General features: G+C 42.6%; 1 protein-coding gene across 1 annotated transcript in view; it reads right to left on the bottom strand.

The window, feature by feature from the left end:
• Positions 1-22,301, bottom strand: part of usp54b (ubiquitin specific peptidase 54b) — a gene marked incomplete at its 5' end in the record, with an annotated part of 47,295 nt that overhangs the window by 12,266 nt on the left and 12,728 nt on the right. Inside the window, 9 exons of the mRNA XM_080049709.1 lie at positions 1,069-1,288; positions 2,840-3,022; positions 3,671-3,863; positions 4,665-4,814; positions 9,133-9,279; positions 13,501-13,606; positions 15,954-16,036; positions 16,170-16,283; positions 17,562-17,696. Of these exons, the coding sequence (XP_079905835.1) occupies positions 1,069-1,288; positions 2,840-3,022; positions 3,671-3,863; positions 4,665-4,814; positions 9,133-9,279; positions 13,501-13,606; positions 15,954-16,036; positions 16,170-16,283; positions 17,562-17,696 (1,331 nt within the window). The remainder of the gene's footprint in view (positions 1-1,068; positions 1,289-2,839; positions 3,023-3,670; positions 3,864-4,664; positions 4,815-9,132; positions 9,280-13,500; positions 13,607-15,953; positions 16,037-16,169; positions 16,284-17,561; positions 17,697-22,301) is intronic.

Raw genomic sequence — 22,301 nt, 5'->3', positions numbered from 1 at the left:
TTGACCTACAAAATGACTTAAATAAGGTTGAGTCACTCTCACAGAGCTTCTAACCATTATTCGCACCGCCAATATGCGATTTACTTCCGCTTCGTGATCCAAGCAAGGCTGACACAAAGGCATTTAACATTTTATGAATATGAACACACATCGGAAGAAACATTTCAAAGTCTCACTTCCGAATCTTAATGCTAATACAGGCAGAGGCCAGGAGGACAGTTAACGTCAGGCAGTGCTTATATGCAGTTACTGTAGAAAGAGCTTTATTTCATTTATAAATAGTAGTCAGACTAATACTCCTTTGCAAATACCTGTGGTTTTACTCAAGTAAAAAGAAAAAAAGTACAATTCTGAGGTACTTCTTTAAAGGCTGTATATGTTACTTTCAGATATTCATTCTCAATAGTGACGCCAGTGGCAGTATAGTGAACTGCAGCGAGCTCAGGTAAGTGCAGAAACATCACATCATTTGGATCTTCACGGAAAAAAGTTACATAGCTACCCATTCACCCATACAATGTGTAATGTAAATTGTTTTATAAATGGTACTTGTACATAGTAAACCTTTCTCCTGGTTTCTGGGTAGATTAAACTACAGTAGACACAACCACAGACACTGTGAGTAAGACTATGATGAGAGTAAGATAAACAACGGTCATCATTACAACTATATATGGTGTGAATGTGAATTCAAAAATCTCAGTTGAGCTAAGGGTCTAAGGGCAGAGGGTGTCACACTGTATGGAATGTGAAGCCCGCTGAGGCAAATGTCTATTTGTGATATTGGGCTCTATACAAATAAAGATGATTTGATTTGATTTGATTTCAAATGGGTCTAAAGCCCTGTGGTGCAGTTAGTTAAGTTACTTTATTAGTCAATAGTTAAATTTAAATTTAAACCCTGGAGCAGTTTGGGTGTAAGTGTCTTGCTCAAGGACACCAGTGTAGCAACGGTGGGCGCCGTAGACGTAATAACAGTTGTTCAGTGCCGGGGATCGAACCAGCGACCTCATGGTTACTGGTTGGCCACCTCTTTCCTCTAGGCCATCGTAGCACCTCAGTAGTTACCTCGACTTGCTCTCGCTGCTGGTGCTTTCATCCTCCCAGTGCGGCCCCCCTGCTCCCCCCTCGCAGCCCCCCACGCCCGAGGAAGAGGAGGAGGACAGGGGACGAGAGGAGGACGAGGAGGAGGTGAGCGGCCGGCGCGACGAGAGCAGGAACACGGCCGTCTCCTTGTACTCCTGCAGGGGAGGAGATGGAGGCCGGGCAGGACCCTCCACCGCTGACTCTGGACCAGAGAGAGAGAGACACACACAGAGACATAGGAAATCCAATAGCATTCTTATTTATCCCACAGGGGGCAATTATGTAGGCAGCAGCAGCAGCAAGTTAATGTGAGAATAACTCTTAACGAGGCGCATATCCTGAAGAGTCCGCAGTGATGACGCACAAGCACAAAGAATTTGTTTAAGCCTTGTTTTTCCACTGAGTGGTGTGGTTTGGTTTTGGCTTGGCTCGGCACTCTTTTGTTTGCATTTCCACTGTCAAAAGTTGGAAAGGGTACCAAAATCTAAAATATACGAACTGTTCCACACATATTTTTGACACCCTTATTTTAGGGTACCAAGCCTTCCCTAAGGATCCTAAAATGGTGGGGCTGCACACTGTCATCATTTCCGTGCGAGAGACAAACAGGCAATAGTGAAGATTATTGTGTTATGAGAACAAACCATATACCCTGCCAACGAAGTAAGGGTACTGTCGGCAGTGGAAACGCAAGCAAGACCTAAGGTTACCGTGTCGTGCCGAGCCGTGCCAAACCGAACTGTGCTGCCCCGTGGAAACGAAACATACTTTCCACTGAAACCTCTAAAGCAGGGGTGTCCAAACTACGGCCCGCGGGCCAACTGCGGCCCGCTTTTTATTGGCCCGCGGCCGATTTTAAAAATATAATGCAATATGGCCCTTTGAAAAATTTTTTTTTTTTTTTTTTTTTTTTTTTTTTTTTTTTGCATTTCTTAGTTAACCCACTAGTGCAGGGGTGTCAAAACTGATTGATTGGCCCTTGGCACATTTTAAAAATATAATGTAATATGGCCCTTTTAATTTTTAAATAATATAAATGCACTCATTATATTACAGAGAAATATGTCCCATAAAAGAAAAAGAGCACCAAGGCCATCCCAGAGGACCCTGCATAATATTTTTATTTAAATTAATATTATTATGGAAAATCCATGTGTCCTTCTCCAATAGCTTCTAATTCATCTGACACAGTGTTTACATTTTTTTCATACAAAATTCTTCAGCTTTAGCCTCTTAATTTCCCTCTCAAAGTGCACCAGATTCATGCATTTCACTTTAAAAACTTAAAAAAATATCCCGGGGGGGCATACCCCCGGACCCCCCTTGGAGGGCTGGCTACTATTTTCACCAAGCTGGATATTAGACGTAAAAGCAGAAAATACTGGGTGTATCAATGGCATTTAACAAGAGGGGGGATGTATCTTTTTAATGTGCAAGTAAAGTGTTGCCGTGAAGGATTACAATTTACGAAGACACTATGAAACTAAACATCAGAGCAGCTACATGTCCTGATAAATGTGTTATTTTGGCAAAGTGGCCCGGCCCTTCGTAGATTTTTCTCTATGTGGCCCTCAGTGAAAAAAGTTTGGACACCCCTGCTCTAAAGTGACCTTTGTTTTAGCTTTTACTGTACGTTCTCTTTCTCTTTCTGAAAGCACTGAATGTTCACAGTTTTTTTCGGAGCTGCAAAGGCGACTGAAGGTGCCGCTGTACTTTGCTGGTATAGATGTATCACCGGGTATAGATATATTACCTCCGACGTCAGCACCGTGAGGCGGAGTGCCCAGGTCGTGGTTGCAGACCACCGTGGTCTGGGACTCGCTGGAGAGGTGGCTGCCCGTGGACTGGTGGAGGGTTCTGCTGCGAGTGGCACGGTGACTCGAGCTGTCCGTCGACGAGTCCGTACGAGTATCGCTGGATATGGAAGGCTCCCGACCTGAGAGGAAATAAGAAAAGAAAAATAACAGTTCCGTTAATCCTGCATCTGCATACGTTTACAGTGAAAAGCAGGAACATTCAAAGTGCAGGATTTTGCACTATACCGTATAAGAAGCAGTTAGATTATAGGGGGTTGTAGGTCGGAGCTTCAGCTGCTGCCTATAACACTATTTGCACATGTTGTAGGCATGGGTCAACGTGACGAAACCGTCTATATAATCCCATGTCGTTGTATTTCCATTTGCTCTACATTTACCTGCTGCTGCATTGGTTCGATACAGTAAAATGATAAACTATTTTGGTCTGCAACTCACAATGACTTCAATTAATCTATCCTTGGTGTACAACATTTCAGAACACAGCTACAAGTTACAAGAAAAAATGACAGTTCCGTTAATCCCGCATCTGCATATGTTTACAGTTAAACAATGTAATACAGTCAAAGTTCAGGCTTTTGCAGTATACGGCAGAAGCAGTTGGATTATAGGGGGTTTGTAGGTCGGAGCTTTAAAGCCATAACCCTGCTCCCTCCCCTCCCTCTCCCCCCTTTGACGTAAAACACAAAATAATCTGATCCGATCTCTAGCAGAGAGTGTGTGTGTGTGTGTGTGTGTGTGTGTGTGTGTTTGTGTGTCACTGTGTGTACCGGAGTCTTCGCTGTCGTAGCCGGCCTTGCTGCTGCAGTGCTGGAGCTCCAGCTGCGGGTTGGAGCTGGTACAGGGGTTGGAGCTCTCCTGCAGTAACACCGGCGTCCCGCGGGGGTCAGCGTAGAGCAGCAGCAGGGGCTGATAGTGGCCTTTGATACAGCGAGATACCACGTCCTTCCACTTAGGGCCGATCTAGAGGTGCAAGCAGGGCAACACACACACACACACACACACACACACACACACACACACACACACACACACACACACACATAAGGACACACATAAACATACCATATAAACCCATACACACACGCGCACACACAAAGAAAGAGAAATCTATCCGTATAAAGATATAACATTACGCACATTACGCCAAAAGTAGAAGGTCAAACACACATTGTGCCCGCCGTGTGTCCTTACCGATTTCAGAATATCCCAGTTTTTCACCGGCTCAATAATCTAATATGACCGACAGCGTGCAGAGGGACTGCTATAGGTGTCAAGGACGTTTAGATCCCCCTCTTTAGCTCACATTTCACACAGCAAACAAACACACAGCTGCCCACGATTCAGCCACTGCAAACTGTATATCATTTCCAGCCCTTTTTGGAACATAACTCGCTAAGCTTGATTCATAAAGTATCACAGCACAACACCAGTTTTTAGCACAGAAGCCTAAAAGCAGAGAGAGGGATTTAAACCTTAAACACATAATCAATCTCAAGCCGACACTCCGCTGCAAACAAACTGACCATGCAGCACCTGAACTAACATACGGCGCAGTTTCTTGTCATTGCCGCGTTCTCTCTCTCTCTCTCTCTCTCACTCACACACACACACGCACACACACGCACATACACAAACACTCACACACAGACACACACGCACACAGCTGGAGATGCAGCATATACTGTACGGGGCAGCCTCCCTCCCTTCCTTCCCTCCCTCTCCGACCGCGTTGCAGCATGCAGACTCCGAACTGTCTCTCACCTCTTTGACGTGGGCGTCGTCGAAGTACATCCACTTGCGTATCTTGGTCTGGAAGAAGAAGGTGGAGTAGTGCTTGCCGTAGTAGCACACCATGCCCACCAAGTAGAGCTCCGCCTGGCGAGCCCTCTCCTCTGTCACTCGGTAGAACAACTACAGAGAGAGAGAGAGAGAGAGAGAGAGAGAGAGAGGAAGGGAGAGAGAGAGGGAGGGAGAGAGAGAGGGAGGGAGAGAGAGGAAGGGAGAGAGGGAGTGAGGGAGAGGAGACCAAGAGGGAGGGAGGGAGAGATGCAGGAGAGAGAGGGAGAGGTGTGTGGAAGAGAAGGGGGGCGATAGAGGAGTTAATGGGACTACAAGCCCATTTTTTTTGCTCACCAAGTATACTGTATATGCAGTATGCAGTAATCCCTTCACAAGCCAGCCTTTTCTCAAACTCCTCACTTTCCTCTCATTGTATGCTGCACACACTGAACACTGAACACTGCTACATACTGTACACATCTATGCACAGAGCTAACCCTCAGGTCAGAAGGTGTGCAGCAGCTGCCAATAACACTATTTGCACATGTTGTATGCACATCAGTCAACGTGATAAAAGTGTTAACATATACCTTTTATATTATCCCTTGTCATTGTGTGTTGACATGCCCTACATTTACCTGCTGCTGCATTGGTTCAATACCAGTAAAAACGACAAACTATCTCGGCCTGCAACTCACAGTTACTTTCTGCATTGGTTTCTTTAGTCAATTAATCCTTCGGTGTACAACATTTAAGAATACAGCCCCGTCACAAGTTACCAAAATCAAAACTGATTCTGAACAACAGACCAAAGCTCAGGTCACAACAATACAACATATAGAGAAACAGCAAATGCTCATAGAAAGAAAACAAAGAGCGCAAAAAAGACTAACACAGAATCACAAGAGAGATAGCACATGCAGAAGACAGACAGAGAAAGTGAAAGCAGTGGAGGAGGAGGAGGGATAGGGGAGGCAGGCAGATTCACATTTTTTTTCTCCAGATCAGAGCGACTAAACAAAAACAGGAAATGCGATAGATTGCGCCTTCCGATTCGTAATCTAACAACAAGCTTCAGCTCACAACAATGGGGCGAGGACGAGGGGAGACGAGCGGCAGGCGCAGACAGCAGAGAGAAGATAGAGGAGAGAGAACTTGACTCACTATAACACATTCACATATTCACTGATCTATTATTTATAGATATCACTTCAGAATGCGGCTGGAGATGTTACAGTGGCATTAAAATGCGTCAACGTTACTCGGTGGTGACAGAGTTTCAGCCGCCGAAACATGAGTGTGCGTGTGTGTGTGTGTGGGCGTGCGTGCGTGCGTGTGTTTGTGTGAGAGAGGTGTGAAAGCTAAAGCAGGAGATGGAGGACTGTTGTGCCATGTGTGTGTGTAATATTTTTTATTTTTGAGTGTTGAAAAACGGTGCAGCAGCATCCACACATTTGTATATCTTTATTTGTGTTTTGTGCATTTATCCGTGTGTGTCTTTGAGAGTATATGAGTACATGTGTGTTGTTGCATCTGTTAATGACTTTTTGAGCAGCAGTGTATGTTTGAACATTGCCTTTTTGGTGTTTGTACGTCTGACCTGCAGGTTAACTTTGTGACTTTGTGACCGTTGTTTACTTCTAGTTAGGCAATTAAAATAGAGAAGCCAAAGTGAGACCTTATCATAGTTTGTGTTCAAGAAGGGAGCAAACCACGTTCAAAATCCTATTTAAGTTTGACACAAAAAAGAGCCTTGGAACACGGCCTTCCTCTACAGTTTTTAATTGCTTGGTATGTTCACTTTAGGACAGTATTTCTCTGTGAAAAAATACATTTGTATGTTATTTTTGGTGACCTTTAATGTTACGGCTCCATGAGAAAAATTAAGTGGTGGCAATTAGCTTAAAGATCCCTGGAGCAAACTCTCAACAGCGGACATTAAAAATTGGGAAATATTACTTACGAAGAGCGTTGGATGAGTTTAATGGTAAAAGATGACAACAAGTTACGATGACATAAGTACCCTCGCTGCCATAACGAGGCCGGAGAGCAGCCATGCTCATAATTTGTTTTTGATTCCCTTTCTCTTCTGATCACAAATATCTCGCGATCACGGGACAACAATGCTTGTTCTCACTCATTACTGATATTACTATATGCCATTATCTTTTGATCTCTCGTGAGTTATTAATCGCGTTATCACAAAAGGCCTTCTCGTTTACTGTTCATCGGAGATCAGCAGTGCCAGCTTTCATATGGCGACTGTGGCAATCTATTTCACTGTGAAATTTCAGATCAAGGAAGACCCTCTATGATCAGGGCATGAGTTTGTACTTCAATCAAAGGGCTCACACGGGCAGAAATTGCGTTGTGTAACTGTTAGAGATAATATCGAGATCAGTGTAAGTCTTTCAAAGAGAAGGCCAGCTCGGGTGAAACCGACAACGGCACTTCAGTGATCCAGCTGAGGTTCTTAATGTTGTTAGGCATCAGTCAACAGGCCGACTTCCTGTTTATAGAATAATGCAATTGAATCAATTCAATATGATTGTTTGTTTAAACAGCCATTATAGGCAGCAAACTTCTTGTTGTTTAGTTATGACTCCCCCCCCCAAAAAAAGTCATGGCACTTATCATAAAGTCTTAAAATCCGGTGTGATCAAACGCATCAGACAAGCTTTCTTTATCTTGTGTTACGAAGATAACAGTACCTATTATAATACGAAATGTGTGGAAATGAGCTTTGTTATCTTTGTGATCGAGAGATAACCGAATCAAAAACCATTCACGAGCACACTGGGGTTGCAGCTTCTGTTACTGCCGCGTAAAATCACTAAGATTTCAATTTCAACATGAACTGCTCTAGAGAATGTGTGTTTCAATTGTTCAGAAAGATAGATCAGCTAGATTGAGTTAGGCCTACAGAAAGCTAGAGGAATAGGCCAGCCCAGGAGTGATATCAGGACTTTTGATTTATATACGTGTATATGTGAGTATAAGTTCACCCAGGGACCAAGGGATCCAAGGGGCTTTTAGTTTTATTGGGTTGGATCAGCATATGTTTGAAGATCTAGGAATGTACTGTTCTGAACTTTTTTACTCTTTACGGACACAGAATTATTTTATAACAAATATCCTACAGCATGTAAAGCCCCGCTCTCATGCCAAGTTAAAAAATGTAGAAGCACAATATTAACTTTTTGTTTTCCTGTCCCTCGCATAACAATGAAATGCAACATCACTTTTTACCGTCACCAAGCAACAGCGGCATCACAACTTAAAGCACTTTTTTAGCCAAACACCATCATGTAACTTAAGAGTCCACAACCGAGCTACAACTCTGTTAGGCTGCACTTAGGCAAAGTGGTAACGTCAGCATGCTTACAAGCTCTGTATGATAATGCTAACACGCTGATGTGGTAAAGTGTAACACTGTAACACTCATAGATCAGCATGTTGGGCTAGCATGTGAACATTTGCTAGCTTGCACGAAACAAAGCCGTTTTAAAGCAATTGGGGTCATTTTTATTTTACATTTTACAGTGTAAACCTGCCAGAATGGTGGTGCTGGATGAAAATTTGGATCATCAAAGTGAGTAGAAAGCATGGATGTTTCTAGCAGATGTCATGCCAATCCATCCGATATTCACAGACATACAGTATTTCAGCCTGAATCAAAGCGCTGGGCCACAGGACTTGACATTGTCATTGCAAGAAAATCCTGCACCACAGTGACTATAAATTACCGTGTAATTTCACTCTTTTACTGCAACATTTTCCACGGCTAAAGCCTCAAATTGAAAAGGAGCCTCGTGGGGGCACAGAGTGCTGTCACCACCACCCCAAACATTTGTGGTTTATTATTATGTTCATTTTACAGCTGTTACATGCAGCTCTGGCACTGTGGACAAATGTTAAGCATTGTGTCTGTATTTTTACGACAGTGTTTGGGCTGCTTACGTGCTTGGCTGCTTTACCTAGGCATTACATAACACATGTTAAAGGTGCACTGTGTAACTTTGGTTGTGTCAGAGAAATGAAAATTTTCAAATATATCATTTCATAAGTTAATAAACAAACTTGACTCACAGGAAAAGAGTATCCTCAGGAACACTGTTTGAAGTGACAAATCTTCCTGAAAAGTTACTGTTTCATTGTTGTTTCAGCAGAAGGGCCCACAGTTTTGTTTACTAACATATTATAGTCTTACGTTTGGTTCCGGGTGTCTCATAATAATTTTGTCTTAATACATGACGATAGAATTATTCAATATTAAGAATAACTTGTAGAGAAAGTATGTTTTGTAAACTAACTACAGGCTCTGCAAATGTAAAATTAAAACGACATAGTGCACCTTTAACGCGTCACAACATGTGTGTGTAATGTGTGTGTAATGTGTGTGTGTGTGTGTGTGTGTGTGTGTGTGTGTGTGTGTGTGTGATCTACTTACGTCTCCCAGGCGCAGACAGGTGCCCAGGCTGTGTATGACGTCCTCAGCCAGGTCAGAATGATCCGAGTCCCACACCAGGCCGATGGACACGATTTCCGGCGAGTTCATCAGCACCCTTCGGATACGCAACACCTCGCCACAGTTACTCTGGAATAACAGAAGGGATAGGAGTGTGTGATCAAACAGGTTAATTCATCCTGCGTTATGAACTAGTGTGACAGCGTTTTAGAACTTTTATTAATTTTTATAATTTGTCTTGACGCGACCAACACACAAGCACACACACACACACACACACACACACACACACACACACACACACACACACACATGAAGTAAGCGAATGGCAGGTATAAAAAGGCAGGAGGAAAACAGATGAAAAGATTGTAGGAGAGAACGACAGAGGAAGAAGAAGAAGAGCAGTGCTGCTGAGTTGTATTTTGTTCCCTTGGGCCTTCTGTTGAGTTCAGAACCGTGTGTTCTGAATCCTTCCTTTGAGTCATGACCCACCGCAGAGCCGGTGCACCCGCGCACGCACACACACACACACACACACACACAAACAAGTAGACAAACACACACAAACACAAGCAAGCGCACACACACACATAAAAAAGCACACACGAGCATGCACGCAGTGTTGGCAGTGCGGTGCTCGGAAACAGCCTGAGAACACCCTGGCAACCAGTTACTTTGCCAAACACAACACTGGCGCGCACACACACACACACACACACACACACACACACACACACACACACACACACACACACACACACACACACACACACTTCCCACTTATGCACAATCACACACAGTGAACTCGGGCCGTCTCACGCTGGCACCAGAGATGACAGGAAGGTATTCTGCCAGGGTCTGTTTCTCAATTCTCAGGAAAGGGACACAAACACAAGCCAGGGAGCAGCAGCCAAACCAGTGCAGCACTGAGACACTGAGGCTGATCTGTTAGCTTGGGGGACACATGGATGGGACGCAGTGCCTCTGTTAGCTCTCTCCCTCTGTGCTGTGTCTCACTGGGCCGAGGACAGCCGGACACTGACAACATCATCCGTCAAATGATAGTGCAAACACATTCACTCTGCTTCATAATACAGGATTGATCCGTGCAGTCCTATCTCTCTTTGTTTTTATATGCAAAGATTCCCTTTTTTCTCTTTGCTGTTGTTGCTTTGGCTATGCAGTCCTTTCCAAGAGAGACTGAGTTATATAACAGTGCTGCTGGTCCAGGGCGATCTGTACGTTGGCAGAAAGCTGATTGCAGCGTTCTTTAGAGAAACATTTAACAACTTTCGGAAAATGTTTGTGATAATGCTTCCTCACGACACATACACAAGCTAAATTAAGAGACAATCACCACTTTTGTCAATGTAGGGACGGCTGGTTAGGCAGGTTAACTGATTTCCAACCACACAGAAAGGAAAGTGACCAAGTGCTTTTACTAAACTTAAAGGATTATTCCGGTTTAATACAGGCTATTTTTAAAGTTTTGGCTATTGTTTCCATAAGGCATGATAATAGGAACTGTACACAGCTAAGTTGTTGCTTGGATCTGAGAAAGATTCTAAACCACTTTATTTGAAGGACAACATCTAAAGTTACCACACACTTAAATGTTGGTTATTATTCCTCATTACAGAAGGAAACTGGGTGCACATTATTACGGAAGTCTGGTAGGTCAAAGTAAAGGCACATACCTCACTTTTTTATTTATTTTTATTTTAACTTTCACCTCTGCGTTCTCTTTTTCCTCCAAATTAGTTTGGCTAAACTGTTGGTTTGAAACCTGAAAGATTTGTCTGACAGTTCAAGGTTTTTAATACATCTGGTGTGACTTATTTTTTTATTTTATTTTTTTTGCAATTTCTCTTTGCCCCTCAGACCCAAGCAATTCCCTTGGCGAGTTATTATACCGATAAGAATGACGGCTCAATCCACAAAAAATAAATCCCAGAGGACTGTTTCACAAAAAAATTGATTTGCATTCGCCCGTTATCATGCGGAACACAAATCACGTTTCACTGGGAGTTGTCGCTGGCATATTGCTGATACAGTTGTGAGTCCTGCCTAAATGCTGGCACAATCTGGTTTTGTGTTGCTGTTGTTTTGTCATTAAGAAAAGTGTCAAAATGAGTTAAATTTGTTTCAAATTGCAGCATTTATACTAACATTTTAATTTTTACTCGACTTTTATGTGATAACATTAGTTACTTTGCAGATTCACAACATGTTGATAAAAAAATCTAAATTAACTAATAAATGACGATTTATTGTTATAGGTCCAGCTCCATCTTTCCCAGCTGCAACATTTGTGACGCTTACACATTAATGCAGCAAAACTATTCAATTATCGTATTCAGTTATCATTATCATTCATTTTTCTTTCTGAAATTAACCATTACATTTTACTTTCAATGTATCCAATAAAAACCAACACAAAAAAAACATAAAGAAAACTCTCATGTGAGATTAAAAAAACAAAAAATAAATTCTTAAGAATTGTCTGTTGCTATTGGAAACCACTTTAAGTAAGAAGTCGGTTTAGGAAAAAGTTTAAGAATAATTTATTTTTAGAAAATATTTTTTTTATATTTGATATTTGTCCATCCACCACAGCATCTAACAGTATACTGTATATTCACCTTAATTCATTCATGTTTGCTCATAATGGACTTCATTTCAAACAGTAGATGCAGAGCTTCACTGTTTCATTTGTCAACTCTCTGGCACCAAGCAAACATACACACATTCTCCACCTGCAGTATCCTCCAGCAGCCCCCCCCCCCCCCCCCTTCAAATACCAGCCCTTTGTTTGAGCGAAGGCCCAATGTGATATTAAGAAAAGATCAGCCCTGCAAGTGATGGAAGTAAAAAAACAACAACCAGGGGCAGGCTGTGTGACTAGTGCGCACACAACTACATCAGCGTTTGGGGCCCGACAGCGTTGTATTGTAGTGGTGTGGTTGCAGCGGTGGAGGTTTGCGGTGGTGGTGCTGTGTGTGTGTGTGTGCGTGTGTGTGTGTGTGTGTGTGTGTGTGTGTGTGTGTGTGTGTGTGTGTGTGTGTGTGTGTGTGTGTGTGTGTGTGTGTGTGTGTGTGTGTGTGTTTGTGTGTGTGTGTGTGTGTGTGTGTGTGTGAGGAGGAGAGGGGCAGCTGAGGAGGCTCTTTGTGCGGATGCTTTGGCAGAGAGAGGGGCTGGTTGAGCGGGGCCAAGCTTGATCTATTCAGCAGCAGCCCTTTCCCATGTGGCAGGCAGCGCAAACACAACAAAGGCTTCACACACACGTTCCCCTGTCCAACTCCTTCACCACACACACCTCTCTATCGCTCTCTGACTGGAATCACACATTCATGGAAGCACACAATATATCTAAAGCTAAAGTGCGTAACTTTTTCATATGAATGATTGTCGGTTACATTCAAGCCATCGCCAAACGAGTTGACACACAGTTGATTAAGCCTGTCAGCTCCCACAAAACTATACCTGTATTTCTCAGATTGCAGGAGCTCAGAAAAACCCAAAGAAATGTTTCAGTTGTTTATTCCACTGCCAAGATAAAACCTGGGCATACAGCAGCATGAATAAAATCCATGAGCGATCACGGAAGGCTTAACTCATGTAGATGACGCCGAAATGTTTGCTGTAATTACAGAAGTTACGCACTGTATGTAGCTTTGAAGCACAGCATATGCTTTAATGTTCTTTTGTCTAATTTTCACCCCAAAATACCTGCTTTTTCAGATAACGAGGAAATGTGTTGAAAAAATACTTTCCCCTGTGCAACCGAATGCTCTTCTGTTTCCTGCTGATGACATGAGGATCATAGCAGTGTACTGAAAAGGAGGTTGATGACGACAACGCAGGAAATGCCTCCAGTGATAACAAGGCAAGAGAAAAATGGGACGTAAATGCAAATGAGCTGCTGATTATACAACACAGACAGACTCACCAAGAAAAAAGAAATAACAAACTAGAAACAATGGAAGTAAAAGAAAAAAGAATTTCACCCAACTTTTTTTTTTTTTTCTTACCCATCCATCTTTTGATTGTGCAAAAATAAATTTGCTGATATACACATTTCTCCTTTTCTTATAAAACGAAACACAACTCACATTGGTCTGTACTAAAATTGAGAGAATTAAACATTAAAGGGGACAACAACAAAAATGTTTTGCAGCGCAGATTATGTTTGGTGCATTCATGTGTTTGTGTTATGACGCTAACTGCATGAAGCTGCTGACTGTACTGTGCTCGCATTGAAACGTGTGTATTGTGCGTGTGTGTGTGTGTGTGTGTGTGTGTGTGTGTGTGTGTGTGTGTGTGTGTGTGTGTGTGTGTGTGCTCTCTTACAGGGCAGTTGCGCAGGTCTCCCATGTTGCTGGCGTTGCGAAGCAGCTCTCCGAACATGTCCGGTGTGGGTTTCTCTCTGCACTCCAGCATCCTCACCGCCTGGTTACTGCAGCATTGAAAACACACACACACACACACACACACACACACACACACACACACACACACACACACACCAACAAAATGACACACTCAGTGAATGTGTATGCTCCCCAGAATGAGACCAACGCTTTTGTGAATAGAAGAAAAACATCTATTGTCGAGGCCCCAACGCGACTTGTGGCCACCGGACACATTGTCTCCCATTCTTTCGAAATTGTAAAGTTGTGTCTGTTTCGTGGGACAGTGCGGTAATCTGCAAACAATCGATTCATTTCCTCTGGTATTTCTGGTTTGAAAAATCGGTTGAAAAATTTGCATGCATCTGCATTGACTGTCCCTCAAGCTTTTTCTCATCGGCAAAAATAAATTAAAAATAAATTAAAATCAAAGGCCAAAAGAAAAAAAAAAGGAAAAAGTAAGTAGAAATCTAGATTATTTAGTCATTAAGACTGTGAGAAAGATTCCCTACCGAGTAAATCTTTTTAAATCCTGTGTGATCTTTGACCTTCCTTAAAGTGTTGGAGCTAAAAGACAATTTCCCTGTGGAGAGCATATTCTTCTTACGCTTCTTAAAAAGGCAACGTTAACAACAACTACAACTTAAACAATCTCCTTCAGCAAGGCTCTGAGCATTGACACTTCAAATAGTGAGCTGCATTTATCCATTTTAAAGTAGAGCTGTGTCCCCCCTGAAGGACAAACTCCAATGGAAGTTATTATTATCTGTGCGAACACCACGTGAACTTGTGCAAAGCTGCCCGCAGCTCGTTGCCATGTATTGGGATTATGTGTGCGATGAATCAGCATTGTTTTTTTTGTTTTTTTCTGCCAAAGTATTCCTTTAAGAATAACGATTTTAAACACCATCCAAATCTCTCCTCCTCCCTGTTCTCCCCCCCCTCCTCTCTCCTTCCATTAGCCTCAAATGAACCTCTTCTATTTCTCTCTCTCTCTCTCTTTCTCTCTCTCTCTCTCTCTCTCTCTCTCTCTCTTGATTGTAATAGCGTCACTGTGCCTCTCGGCCTCTCCTCTTCAGATGCACGGGCAGATGTGAGGCTAAACAAGCTGAACAAACAATAACAACAACAATAACACACCAGCCCGGGGCACACACTTGAACCTCTGTTTGCTTTTTGTCTGAATCGTGCTTGAACCAGACGTTTGTTTTGCCTTTTTCGTTGCCCTCTAATTATCTTACTCATGTTGACTTTTGTATATTTGGCTATCTGGCCTGTAAACAGCGTGCTCCACTAAGGGTAAAAATAGCCTGGCAGTGCTAACAGGCACAAACAGAGAACTGTGGCATCGCTGTGCCCCGCCACAACTACCTTGACACAGTGTGTTTCGTTTGTACATTTTGCCGCCCAATCATCTCTTTATTTCCTCCGTTTCATTTCCAAAAGGGATATGAAGTTGTATATCCTCTTGTTTCCCTCCCGTTCGCAGTCTTTCCGACCCACTGTTCCACTTATGGATTTATAACGCCCCCCTGGGTCTACTGAATCAAGCAGCTGATTGATTACTTCCCCTTTGCTTATTTCATTGACTCGGAGCATGTGCAGGTTTTTATGCAGCTTGGCGGATGCACACGGGCCTCTCCTCCGTATATATATTCTATGGTGTGAACGGAGATGGGAGAGGCGCCACGCACAAGCTCACCTGCTCTGGTTAATGCAGGGAATGTACACGTCTGTGTGTGTGTGTGTGTGTGTGTGTGTGTGTGTGTGTGTGTGTGTGTGTGTGTGTGTGTGTGTGTGTGTGTGTGTGTGTGTTCTGTGTGTGTGTGTGTGTGTGTGTGTGTGTGTGTGTGTGTGTGTGTGTGTGTGTGTGTGTGCGTGCGTGTGTGTGTGTGTGTGTGTGCGTGTGTGTGTGTGTGTGTGTGTGTGTGTGTGTGTGTGTGTGTGTGTGTGTGTGTGTGTGTGTGTGTGTGTGTGTGTGTGTTTCTGTGTGTGTGTGTGTGTGTGTGTGTGTGTGTGTGTGTGCGTGCGTGTGTGTGTGTGTGTGTGTGTGTGTGTGTGTGTGTGTGTGTGTGTGTGTGTGTGTGTGTGTGTGTGTGTGTGTGTGTGTGTGTGTGTGTGTGCATAAGGTGTGCATGTGTGTGCTCACAGTTCAGCAGGGACCGGTTCAGGGAAGAAGAGAACACGCTGTACCTTCCTTTACTGCCACCAAGCCTCAGCCCGCTGCCAGATTTACTGCAGTGTGTGTGTGTGTGCGTGTGTGTGTGTGTGTGTGTGTGTGTGTGTGTGTGTGTGTGTGTGTGTGTGTGTGTGTGTGTGTGTGTGTGTGTGTGTGTAGGTGTGTGTGTCTGTGTGTGTAGGTGTGTGTGTGTGTAGGTGTGCGTCTGGTCTTACCAGAGGGATGTTGTGGAGATGTAATGAACCATCTGAATGAAAGGCAGGGGGTCTGATGTGGCTCCACAGCTGTTACACACACACTGCAAAACACACATATGCAAAGTCAGATTAATCACTATCTTCAAAGCGTTGGACTTTCTTCTTTTTTTTTCATCTAAGCCCCAAAAGTGAACCATGCAACGGCTCTTTGAAATGGCTGAACACTCCCCCTACCTGTTCGAACAGAGTCATGGCAAACTTCTGGTGCGGTATACAGTGTTTGGCCGTGCAGATGTCTTCTCTAGTCTCCGCACTGATGTGGAAGTGGATACGCATCAGGAGATTCTCCTGAGAAACACATGGAAATTGGATAAATTAGATGAATTTGCGAGTGTGTTGTGTTCTAAGTCGGAGTGTGTTGTGTTCTACTGTTAAGAGAGGCACAATGTTGTATACCATGACGTTTTCCTGTTTTTGAAGCAAAAGTGTGTGTGTGTGTGTGTGTGTGTGTGTGTGTGTGTGTGTGTGTGTGTGTGTGTGTGTGTGTGTGTGTGTGTGTGCACGTGTGTGTGCGTTTGTGTGTGTTTGATCGTTTTCCTCTCTGTTGGTGCTCTTGTTAATCTGACCGTGGGAGCAGCATCTATATTTCATAAGAAGCCGAAAGATTCCCTGACTGAACACATTTACTGCCAATCGATCAGACAGCGCCTCGCATGCACACACACATAAAACACACACAGGCAGACACACACACACACACAAAATCACACACACAATGGAGGTCTTTAAGGCAGAAAGAAACAGGCAAGAAAGAGACTGAAGAGAGGAAGAGAATACAATAATAACGCCTATGAGTGATGACATGTATCCTTTCTTAAATTTTCCCCCTTCAATAAATGATTTATTCCATGCCAAAATAAGCCATCCACCAGATGAAAAATGCAACACCTTCACTGTTGAATATAACTAATGTTAAGATCTGTGGCTGCTGAGTAAGTCAATTCCAAATATTATAAGATGAAAGAGCAGGAAGTTACTGTGCCTTTTTTCCTCGAATGAGGCAATAAAGACTATACAGTATATATACAGTACTGCACAGTATAGGGCTCTGCTATGTTTTGATCATTTGATGAGTAATATCTAAAACTGCAATAACTGATTTTTTTTTTGGAAGGTTTTTTAGAGCTTTTACTCCTAAAACAGCTGTGAGAGCATTAACAGTGAACCAAAACACCAACGCTTAGAGCCGGATGGCAAAACAACGGGCCGAAACTGGCTTGGGATTTAGGTGGTAACGCTCTGTAGTTTCATCCATACCAATCGACCACATTCACATCATATTAATATTGTCATTTGATACATTGTTGTTGTAAGAATATTGATTATAGCCGCTTTTTTTTTTGAGCTGACGTATTGGATGTCCCCCGTCCACTGAAGATTTCTGACTGCAGTGAAGATGGGAATTCCTCAGACAATCACACAGATAAGCCTTTAAGCCCCTCACCTCTCTCGTGCGTGTGTTTTCTTGTGTGTGTGTGTGTGTGTGTGTGTGTGTGTGTGTGTGTGTGTGTGTGTGTGTGTGTGTGTGTGTGTGTGTGTGTGTGTGTGTGTGAGCATTGTACTCACGAAGCACTCGGCAGCGTCGTCCATGATGCCCAGCTGAAAGCGTTGCTCGTCTTGGAAAGTCTTGGCCAAAGCGCTCCGCAGTGCATCTGATGGCAACACGCGCTCACTGCTGAACTGGAACTGGGCAAAGATACTCTGCAAACACACACACACACACACACACACACACACACACACACACACACACACACACACACACACATATACATGAATTCTTTACTTTAATGCTACAAATAAAGGCCCACACTGTACCCTAAATCATTTTCCTGAAAGACTCCTGCATTGTTGGAACGAAGACTTGCAGTGTGTGTGTGTGTGTGTGTGTGTGTGTGTGTCCATGCTCTCATGTAGTATATATCTATATTTACTTAATTTCTCCCAGACTGAAACAAACTGGCTTAACAACATATTTGCTCAACTCGACCGGTCTGGTATAGTCAACTTGTCAGGAGCCAAAGTGCTGCTCAACAAACCCAGAACCAACTAAAACAAACGCCACAGTACAGCCGGCCTCAATATCAGTCTGTATCAATAATAAATGGCATTTGTAGTGCACTTTTCCCCGACGAAAAAAAAAAAGCTCTCAGAGTGCTTTGTCGCAGCAAAATAGAAAGGCCAAATCAAACTGTTGCAGGGGGGGGGGGGGGGGGGTTCGGACAGAAAGCTAGGCCACTGAAGTGTGTTTTGAGGGCAGTGTTCAGAGGCTGAAGAGGAGGTTTCACCAGCTTGTTCTACACTGTTGGCATCCACCGATTATGACCCCAGGTAGTAATACACCTGCCAAAGGAGGTTAGAATTGGTGTTGTATTTGTTTCTCCTATCAGTTAACAGTCATTTGGTGAACAAGTCAGCTGAGGAAGAACATAACATTACAGACTGATCCACCATGCACTTATTTACAACGCATTTAACATTTCAGCTCCTATATTTAAAACTACTGGTTACCACCTTATTTGGCTTGTGCCCTGTCACCGCTAATCTTCTCCAACCCCTTCTTCTTTACTTTCTCTTTAATTATCTTGGACGTCCCAAAATTAGATTTTTTTTTCATATGAAATATTCCCACACATTTGCATCTATAACAACTTTTCTTACACAACACATTTAGTAAATGATATATTTTCTAGTGCAATTTTTGTTTTACTATTTCCTGTGTGGTTGCCACATTCTTGTAGACGTGCCTATTGGACTATTAGAAACCAAGGTTGAGAGGTTGAGAGGTGGACATATTGTATCTACTAGAAGAAATATGACTGATTCACATGGTCTTAACTGACTAAAAATTCTGCAATTTCATCCAGATGTTCTTGCACAAGATTTAGATTTTCTCGACAACAGTAGGACTTTCACTATGTACACTTTGATGAAGATTAAAGATAAAATGCTTATTATTAGAAACACATTTTAAGATTGTTGTGTTGCCTTAGTGGAGGTAAATGTTCTGCTACTTTCTACTAGTAACTTTCATTTGGTAGCAGTACTGGAATTACTATATGCAGTTATTTATGTCTAAACATGTACATAAAAAGTAGCATTCGGTTTAAGCAGAGGCATAGTGAAAGTATAGTGTGTGAGCCTGGGCTGTCGAAAAATGCCTACTTCTAAAGAGGGAGAGATAAAAGCATGGAAATAACTCTCTCCAGATTGCCAACGGATAAAAATGACCCAATTTTTATTTTTTTGGTAAAAATTTACTCAGCTGGAAGCAAAAACTATTTTCGACCAAAAATAAAAATAAAAAAATCTCAAGAAACAGAAATAAACCCAAGACAGTTTTAGCATTTTCAAAACCTTGGTTGGTGCCTTGTTGTCGTTGTTTATTTCTGTCTCTCATCGTTAATTCAATGACTGGTTACATGGCTGGACTGAAAAGCAGCAGGTGCTCTGTTTAATGAAGACTGACATGTTGTCACTGTATTGAATGACAGAGATATTCCAACAGAGTCACAGCTCGTCAGCACATGTGTGTCATCCATACAGCTTAGCATAAGGTGTAAAATCCTCAGCAAAATTGTAAATACATCTTTAACATGAGCAAGAATGATTATTTTGTGGTTTTTTAAAATTAAATATTGATAATAGAGTCATACAAAGTTGGAACCAATTAGTATTCTACAGCATGCTAAAATAATATGAACAAACTAATGTTCACTCACAGAGTTGTAAAAGCTTTGAATCATAAAACTTGGTGTGGCACAGCTATTTCACTTATATTCTACAGCGAGAGTCTGTTACCACGGCAATGTAATTAGACGTCAAAGTGATATTAATTGTGTCTGACGCATAGAACGACATTTATGTTTGTGATAAGTAAGTGCAACTGGAAAACCAAACTGAACATGGAAAGATTTACAAGGAGTAGATCATGCAGATTATCTTTTTAACTCTTTCTGAAAACACCCGTAAAAATGCCATTTAAATCATGGTTAAGAAACACATACAAATGAGAACAAATGGGGTGAAGTGTAGGTACATGATGCCACGTGAAGGTAGACAATGTGACTGAGTTTAAGTGGGAGTTAGACAGTAGCACCTATGGGAGAGTTACAACTCAGTCAGTGCTAGTGACAAGTGGGCTTTCAGTAGTTACACAATGGCCCTGTGTTAGGAAAACGTGTTTAATTAGTAGTAGTTGTAAAAACCACGCACATTAATCCACCAGTCAATTAGTGTTTAGGTAAAAAAGGCCACTCAAAGTGACGGTAGAAGCCAAAGCTGTTCCCTTAGAGTAAAGGTTCACATATGTTCATAATATGCAATTATCATATACATTCTGTAAGACGTTCTTCATCAACATAACAAGGACATGTTCACCGCAAACCCGAAATGAATGAAGAATACATTTGCATAATTTTCATTATTATAACATCAGTATTTTCTTTTTCCTCCCCATTTCCACTCCTTGTAAGTAAAGCATGATTAACATTTATTCAGTTATGTTCAGGGCAACTCACAAGTCATCGTGAAGGTTAGGAAAAGATCACGGCTGCTCGTGAAATATTTAAAAAAAATTATCCTTCCTTAGAAGAATACCCTGCTAATTAAGTAATATATTCCTAATACATTATTAGACTTGATGGTGTGTTTAAAAAAAAAAGTATTCTAAATTGCTGCACCAATATCAGAGATATCATCATTTTGATACCATCAACTTCTTCTTCTTTGCAAAAACCTGCCGCCTACATTACCAACAATGCAACCCAACAACACCACCAAGAATCTGGAGCCGCAAAAGGCTTTATACACTTTTGTTCACGTATGCATTTGCAATCACCAAGACATTTAAACACACTTTGACGTTACAATTAGTGGAGTTACCCTTTAAGGCACGATGCACTGACTTTTTGACTATAAACCAAAACCACCATCTTCCCTTAACTTAAACTGGAAGCGTTTTAATTGCGTAAAAACAAACACCAGTCTCAACTATCAAAGTGTTGTGCTTTGTGCACCCAACCATCCATCTTGAGCCTGTCAATTACATGCAGTACACTGTAAGGATGTCCCATTTGCTGGATTAATTCAAAGCCTTGCCAGTGAATGTAACGTAGTATGTGAACGTGTTGTGTGGGAGGCCGGGTGGAAGCACCTGTTGTGGTTGCCTTTACTTAACCTCTTAATATGACATTAAGTTCATGAGGAAAATTCAGGAAATAAATCAGTGGGAATTCAGAAAAGTGTGAAACAATTCCAAGATGGCTGTGATCATATGTTATAAAACAATGGGCTTCGGTCTGTGAGTGTGGCTGAGTGCTGGCAATGGGAAAGGTAATGCAGTCGTGTGTGTGTGTGTGTGTGTGTGTGTGTGAGTGAGAGAGAGAGAGAGAGAGAGAGGAAAAAGGGGCTGTGTTCGAGCAATAGTGTGTGTGTGTGTGTGTGTGTGCGTGTGTGTGTGTGTGTGTGCGTGCGTGCGTGCGTGCGTGTGTGTGTGTGCGTGCGTGTGTGTGTGCTATGGTGGCTGTGCTGACTGCAGCAATGCGCCAAGGAGAATGGAGGGGGAATATACCCTACAGAGAGAGGGAGGGAGAGGAGGAGGGAGGGATGAGGCAGAGTGAGTAAGCGAGGGAGGTGTGTGTATGTGTGTGTGAGTGTGTATATACAGTATGTGTGGGTGTGTGTGTGTGTGTGTGTGTGTGTGTGTGTGTGTGTGTGTGTGTGTGTGTGTGTGTGTACTGCACTGCTCTTAGTGTGAAGACAGGAGCAATCTACACCAACTCTCACATTCATTCATCTTTCTATTTTCTTCTCTCCCACTTTCTCCCCCGTTTTCTTCTTCTTTCTCTCCTCTATTTTTTTCCTGTGTGTGTGTGTGTGTGTGTTTGCGTGTGTGTGTTTGTGTGTGTGTGTGTGAGAGTGTGTGTGTGTGTGAGAGAGAGAGAGAGAGAGGGAGAGAGAGAGAGAAAGAGGGAGAGAGAGAGAGAGAGTATGCTGTTGAGAGATAAAGTGTTGCAGTGATTTCTAGAGGGATAGCCACAGGCAGCCGCTGAACTTATGTTTACTACAAGGGCGGGCGTCTTTATCCGCCGCAGATAAACCAAAATTCACTCCAAAATAATAGAGCCCATAATCATTATTTATCTCTTCAGCTTCTCAAAATGGATGATTGGAAATTTAATACGCCATTAAAGTTCATTCGCTGCGTGTCTCGCCCAGTTATTCAGAGATTGTTTTTATCTCCTCTGCCACGGGGACCGCGACTACAAACAGACTGCGAGAACAACGTTGCCTCTGTTGGTTTTC

This window comes from Ammodytes marinus (assembly GCF_949987685.1).
Source record: "Ammodytes marinus genome assembly, chromosome: 20".
NCBI lineage: Eukaryota > Metazoa > Chordata > Actinopteri > Uranoscopiformes > Ammodytidae > Ammodytes > Ammodytes marinus.
Note: the sequence above shows the minus strand (reverse complement) of the source record. Positions and strands in the feature narration are given on the sequence as shown.